General features: G+C 49.0%; 1 protein-coding gene across 12 annotated transcripts in view; it reads right to left on the bottom strand.

The window, feature by feature from the left end:
• Positions 1–837: 837 nt before the first annotated feature.
• Positions 838–7,247, bottom strand: part of RBFOX2 (RNA binding protein, fox-1 homolog (C. elegans) 2) — a 192,586-nt gene continuing 186,176 nt past the window's right edge. For all 12 annotated transcript variants that reach the window (XM_006767212.2, XM_015566195.1, XM_015566196.1 and 9 more), the window contains one exon: positions 838–6,219. In XM_006767212.2, coding sequence (XP_006767275.1) covers positions 6,165–6,219 — 55 coding nt within the window. In that variant the 3' untranslated portion in view covers positions 838–6,164. The remainder of the gene's footprint in view (positions 6,220–7,247) is intronic.

Below are 7,247 nucleotides of genomic sequence, written 5' to 3'. Positions count from 1 at the left end.
TTAAAATGTTAAAATCAAATCTGATATTGTTTTACCTTTTATTTGGTGTGTGGAAGGTGTGCGGAAGAGGGGGTAGTCTTATACGGCGAGTATATAACAAACTCTGTATTTTGAGTGGAAATGTTAGGGGGTCGTCTTATACGCCCAGTCGTCTTATATGCCGGCAAATACGGTAAATGCCACAGGAACTAGAGGGCAAAGGTTAACCACGCTGGAGAAGGCGGGAGAGGACGGACCCCTCTTCCAGGAGAGCAGGAGCGAGGGGAGAACGGGTGAACTCGGGTAGGTGCAGATGTGGAAGCAGAGTTCACCCAGGAGCTCCCTGCGATGGCTGATCTTCTCCATGAAACAGAAGGTCAGAGGTCGGGGAACTCCTGCCCAGAGGGATGGCCGAGAAAGCACAGGTAAGAAAGAAAAGGGCGGGCGGGTCCGTGGAGAGCACTCCTGCAGGTAAGGAGAAGGCTCAGGAGCCAGGGAAGGCAGCGACAGAGGGGAGGCAGGAAGGTGCCTAAGGCTGCAGGAAGGTCAAGTGGGTGGACTGGGCCGGGGGGTCACGGTGTGGCCAGCAGTCAGGAGTCGGAGCGGATGGGGTGAGGCAGTGAGGCTGAGGCTGCGAGGAGCCGCAGAAGCAGGAGCACCGGAGCAGCTCTGCACAGCCACAGGGAGGCTCCCGCGCCCGGGCCTCGCTGACCTCTCGTGACCCCGTTAGGCGGCTCACACATTTAGGAAGCCATTTGCCGCCTTCTTTTTTCATCTGAAGTCAAATCCACGTTGTGTCTTTGAGCCTCCAGGAGGCAACAGGGATGATGGATCCACACACACACACAGGCCAGAGAATGGTGTTTCTCTCTTTTATTTAAAAACAGTGCTTCATTACCATTGGCAAAGGCAGAGGCGGTGCTCCCCCTTCGCGTAGAGTTTATAAAAGCCAGCAACATGATCAATAATTTATACACATGGATAGTAATACAAAAAAAAATAAGGAATAAAAGCTAAAGATCTAACTACTCCGACCTTCACAATTCCAGCTACTTGATAATAATAGGAGTAACCCAATGAATACTGTATGGTCTGAAAGCTACTATACAATATGATTCTTAACGAGAAGGGAGGGAGTCAGAGGCTGTCACAAAGCCCTGGGTGCTTCTCTGGAGTCCGCAGGGAAACGGGACCCTGGGCGAGCAGCTCGGGGGTCCTAGGAAGTGATCCGGGGAGGGGAGGGGAGGGAGAGAAGGCGAGGTGGTCAGTTACACAAGCATCCCACGTGATGCCCCCGTGCCCCGAAGGTACCTGTTTGCCATGGCAATGGGAGGGGCCAGAGAGTGCATGTGGCGTGGAGGACGGTTCAGTCCCTGCCACGGGGGTGGGAGGAGAGGTGCTGTGGCGTTTTGAGCCTTGCAAAGATTTGGACTGAAGAGCTCAGAGACTCAGGGGGCCCGCCTGCCGGGAACAGGGACCCTGGCTCTCAGCTCTGCAGCCCTAGCTTACGTGTGTCAGCCCCAGGTTTGCTCCAGCTTTTCACAAGCAGAATTATAACACAAGAAAAACAATTCATATCCCTTAGGGAAAAAAGAGGATCAATTCATCACTCGATATATAATACAGCCAAAATGAGCTGCCAAAACAAGCACACACACACACACACAAATACTGTGAACAGAAAAATACAGGAAAATGACTAAGCTCGGAGTCTTGATGGGGTACCGACATTGCTTAAAGCACTTAGTCCCCAGAAAAACTAAACCAAAAGAAACCATTTTTTTTTTTTAATTCAAAAACTCGTGGACCCCCCTGGGAATCTGGTGTTGCTAACAGGGACAGGGGGTGGGGAGAGAGAAGAGAACCAATGTTCCCTTTCTGCCTGCAGTGTGACCTGAGCCCTCACCGCCGGCACACAGGGCGCATGCCGACAGAGGCCTGAGTGCCGCACTGGCAGGCTCCTTAAAGGCAAGGTTGAATGTTGGCTGATGGACGTTCTGTTACCGATCCCTGCCAACCAGCACCACCATGGCTGAAGTGATCGACCGTTTTCCTGAGTAACTAACTGGCTGCAGTGCTGGTGACGTGGACGGGAACTCAGCCCCCACAGCCAACTGCGACCCTCCAGCACTCCTGCGCCTCGGCTCCTCGTGGGATTCAGGAATTTGAGAACCGGCTGTAGTCTGGTCTGCAAGTCTCACTGTAAAGACTGGTGCCAGGGACTCCGCCACACTCACTCCACCAGAGGGCACGTGCTGGCTTAGGACACCCGGAGCCGACTTGCGAAGGGCCCTGCTTCATGCTCTGCTAGCTCCCCTTACACTAAGAGCTAGCACTTGGATGGCTATGGCCTGGTTGATCAGTAAAGCAAGTATGAAGGAAGTACAGAGGAAAGGGGAAAGGGAGGGAAGAGGCTTTTGAACAGTAACATTTTCAAAAAATAAAATAAAATAGTGTTTTATGCAACAGAGAATCAAGTTTCACTGTGTACACTACAAATGGTCAAACATTTTCAAGAGCAAGACAAAATAAAAACACACAAATTTACGTTTGATGTTCACCTTGCCCACTATTTTTTTCCTATCTTAAAACAGTGCAAACAAGTAACTTATGCTTTTAAAACACCACTACCTCTTCCCTACCCCCCAAGGTCTCTTTCCTCCTATTATCCGGGGGTGGGGTGAGGGTGGGGGTAAAATCTGGAATTCTGCCAATGTTACTGTGCTAAAGGGTTGCAAGCAGCAGAGAAGCGGCCGGCCTTGGCGAAAGGGGAGGGTTCGGACACCGTCCCCGTTCCCTCCTTACGTGTCTAGTGCCTTCCAGACTGTCCCTCGCTTGGCCTCGTTCTCCTGCCGGAGGGCAGGGGGGTGATCAAGCCCGCCCCGCAGATCCTCGGAGCTGCTTCCATCCCAAGTTCCCACCTCCCTCCTACCTGGAAGCTACGTGATTAGTCACTGGGTGATGGCGACTCACCGACTGACCGGCTACCTCTAGGAGAGTCTAACCTACACAAAGAGCAGTTCAGCCCCTGAGGAGTCACACTTGTGAAGAAAAGCTGCTATCCTTTATTTCTAGGAAATAGATCTCCACTAGCTCCCCTTGAACTAAGAGCTGAGCCCCAGCCCCCTTCCTTTTGAAGGAAAATAAGAGGCTCCGTTCTGACTGTGGCTGTTGGAGGATAAGGGTGATGGTAGGTTTTGTGAAACCTGAGCCTCAGAAAGGACGAATGGCCACAGATGACCCTGATCCGGGTCCTGGGGAGCTGCGCTGGGTAACACTAGGGATTCTGGGGGGAAAGAGGCATGTTTAGATAAAGATCTCCACTAGGGGTCTCCTCGAAGGAGCCCAGCTTCTAAGAGTAAGATGCTTAGTATAGAAAGTCCACGTCATGAGCTAAGTAAGCTGCTGAAATCTCTCCTGCACGGCGACTCAGCATCAGTGTTTTTAGGAATTATCAACCAGCATGCGCTAACGAACTCACAAGATGCCAAACACTCTTCTGACTCGGCTGTCCAGTGGGGACTCGAGCCAGGAATGGACAAGCTCTGATGCCTTGAGGAACCTGCCTCTGATGGAGTCTCCAAGTTCAAAGGTGGATGGGAGGCCAATACTGCCAAATCCAGGGGTTTCCGAGCCCTGCTTCTTAGTGTGGATACCCAAAACTAGAGGCCCGATAGTGAGAAGCAGAACTCATCTGGTCTTGCTCAGGAAGGAGTTAGAGGGAGCCGTGTTACCACCGCCTGGAAGGCAGCAGAAGCCCTCGGAGAACACGGAGCTTGCCTGGGGTCCTCAGCCAGAACCAGCTGAACTGAAATGCACAAAGGGTAGCTCCCGCTCAAGCTCTGCCTCTTAAAGGGGTCATGGGAGCTGCCTTCTCCACCCTTCCCTTCACCCTCATCCCTTTCTGGGGAAGAGAAGACAAGACTCTCAAGCTCACTGCCCTCCTTCCTGCTGCGGACACAGCTGTTCAGAATGTGGCCTTGTCTCCAAGGGGTGTCTTGCCATTCTGTGAGAATGGCCCTCTTGGAACATGGCACGAAATCTCTCTCGGTTCCTTTAGTCAGTAAAAGCTCTCCCTCAAAACAAAAGAAAGTAAGAAAAAGAAATCCTCCTGCCCCCATTCTCTAGAAATTCCCACCCCCCACCGCTAACTAAAAGATTTATATACACACAACAAAAACTGTCTTCACAGCAACAAACCAAACTTTGGCTTGGGGAGGAGAACCCTTAAGTGGCCAGTGGACTGGGCAGTTTGGTGTCCCCTATTCTACACAATCCCCAGAATCAACAAGAATTGCATCGAGGCCTCTAGCTTCCATGATGTCTCCCCTAGTTTCAGGGTCAGCCTCTCTCCCAGTTGCTAGGGCAGAGGACCCCCAAGGGGAGAGACATGTATGCTATCCGACTGGCCAGTTCCTCCCAGATACAAGCCTCTGCATACAAAGAATGCTTGATGCTGTCGTATGTCAGTCACTTTAATTCAGGGACACGAATCAGTTATCAGTTAAGAACATGTGTGGAGGCAGGAGTTAAAAAACCAAAACCAAACCCATAACACACCGGAAGCTCCGTGTCTTTGAATCCCTGGGGTGAAAGGTCACCCTAGTACCAATGTGAATAGACCAGGGAGCCAGACAGACAGTGCTTTTCTGTTTTCTATGCCTTCATGCTGCAAAGGCAAGACCCTTGCCTCTATCGGTAACAGCTAACAGCTAGAAGAGAAACACTTTCTTCCCTACCTCGATCACACACACAGGGGAAGGCAGGCAGCAACAGCAGTGACCCACTGCACGGGCTGCCCCGTAACTCCTGGCCATCTCTGCCTCCTTTTCTACGGGAGAGCAGCCTCGGGGCTTCGTGCTTTCTGTCCTGTAGTGTTCACAAATACCAACTGGTCCAGGTGCTCAGCTGGGGTCTTTGGAGGATAATGAGAAGCTGGGTGGAAGGGCCACAGGGGCTCAAGACTGGAGAGAGAAGTGACTCACAAAGGCTCTGGAGGATGACATTCCTATGGCTTTGGAGCTAGTACAGTGCCATCGCCGCCCTGACAGGCCCTGGCCACCAAGCCTTCCAGGGACAGCTGACCCAGGACGCGGTGCTTGTCTCTTGCCAAGTCTTCATTCTGTCCTGCACTCTGCACTGAATTTCTGATGAAAGAGGAAGATCGGGAGTATCAGAGTGCCTTGCAGACACGGCCTAACATCCTTTCTCTTCTCTCGACCCTCTGTACTGGCTCTTGACAGGTTGTACTTCATCCTCAAACCATGTCCGGGAAGAAAGCTGGCCACTAGCTATTTATTTATTTTTCTGTCCCTGGGTCCTAAATTCCTGAATCTTGAGGACATGGGGCAGGGTGTTCATAAAAGGATAGATGAGCTAAGCTGTTTGCTAGGATGGCAAGAAAGAAAAGAATCTTTTTCATACTCCAGAGTTCATTCTGAGATTCGTTTCCTAATGAGGTGTTTATTATCCACAGTCTGAGAGCAAGTTTGGAAATATTAATATTATAATTCCAAAAACTCTGCCAACTGTCTCAGGCTGTGCATGTAAGATGATTGTAAAAAGAATGGAGAAGACAGGAGGGAAGAGGAGAGGAAAGTGAATTTTTAATTCTCCTGCTTGGCAAGCACAAATTCCTATCATCCATTAGCATGTGGGTTCCAGCCACAACCAATCAGAATTGCCTGCCAAAGACCAGAAACTCAGAAGACTAGAAGACTATCCTGTTGCAGAAAGATCTCTCCCGCTTCTGTGTGTCCCCCCGCCGGCCAGCACCAGATACACTTTGGTAATTCTGTCTGCTGATTTCTGATCAGACACAGTTCTCAGTTCCTAATCTCTCTCCTCCCTCATTAATTGCCTCTTCCGTGATTGACAGAAAGCTAAGCACGGACATACAGACATGGAAATGCATTTTGTTTTTTTTACCACAGTTAAAAAAAAGGAAAAAAAAAAGAAAAAATGCACAATCTTTGGAACAAAAGAATTAAAGGCAGAAATTTAAAGGAAAAATACATATTCAAAGAACATAGTGAGGTATAAAAAAGTATTCTCTCTTTTTTTGTGTTTTTTTTTTTGTTTTGTTTTGTTTGTTTTTCCTCTTCATCTTGCTATAGAGTTCCTCTACTAGTAAATATTGCAATAGCCAGGCCTCATGAACTGGGGGCTGTCCCACTTGCAGGGTCTCACGTCACTTCAGTAGGGGGCAAATCGGCTGTAGCCACCTCGGTATAAACTCGCCTGCAGTGATTAAAGACATAAAAACAATTAAAAGGTTGATGAGAGAAGCATTAAACATGAAGAAAAATGCCCCGAGGAGGGATTTGGGAAAACAGCTTCCTTAGAAGCTTCAAAGGAACTGATGCGATGCTGCCAGGGGCTCGAAGCAGTGCCCAGGACACTTACTGTTGACCTGAGCTTCTCAGAGTGAGTGCATGCCAACGGGGCATTGCGTTATCCACATGAACTAGCACAAAAGGGAGTCAGCACAGTTCACAACTAGGTCTGTCAATGGGTCTTTGTTTACCTTGACTACATCATTACAACCGTGACCTTATTACACTTACCTGACAATGGAGGACATGCTACCTCTGACTGCTATTTCTGTCATATCCCATGTTTGAGACAGTGTTGGATTTAAACCCGAGTCAATCTTTCAATGAATAAAGCCAATTTCCTGACATACATGTATGTATAACTGGGGTTTTAACTGGGTTTTATTTCTTTACTAGAGGCCTGGTGTACAAAAATTCATGCACTCCAGGTGTCCCTCAGTGTGACTTGCACCCTCTTGCAGTATGGGGAGCGGGCCTAAGCTGGCAGTCGGACATGCTTAGCGCTGCCACAGGGCTTCTGGCTGAGCAGCGCTTCCCCTGTGGGAGTGCACTGACCACCAGGGGGCAGTTCCTGCATTGAGTGTCTGCCCCCTGGTGGTCAGTGCACATCATAGTAACCAGTTGTTCTGCAGTTCAGTCAATTTGCATATTAGCCTTTTATTATATAGGATAACCAAGATTTGGAAGCAGCCCATGTGTCCATCAGTAGATGAGTAGATAAAAACTGTGGTACATTTACACAATGGAATACTACTCAGTGTAAAAAAAAAAAGAAAATCTTACTCTTTGTAACATCATGGAAAGATGCAAAATTTGGAAGCATTTCCACTTGCCTTACATGTAAAGGTTTATGAAATATTAATACACTCAATGCAAATGGCTAAAGAAAAACAAGCTCAAAGACAACATGAAAAAAACACCACCACACAACAC

Source organism: Myotis davidii, unplaced genomic scaffold (assembly GCF_000327345.1).
Source record: "Myotis davidii unplaced genomic scaffold, ASM32734v1 scaffold842, whole genome shotgun sequence".
NCBI classification, from domain to species: Eukaryota; Metazoa; Chordata; class Mammalia; order Chiroptera; family Vespertilionidae; genus Myotis; species Myotis davidii.
Note: the sequence above shows the minus strand (reverse complement) of the source record. Positions and strands in the feature narration are given on the sequence as shown.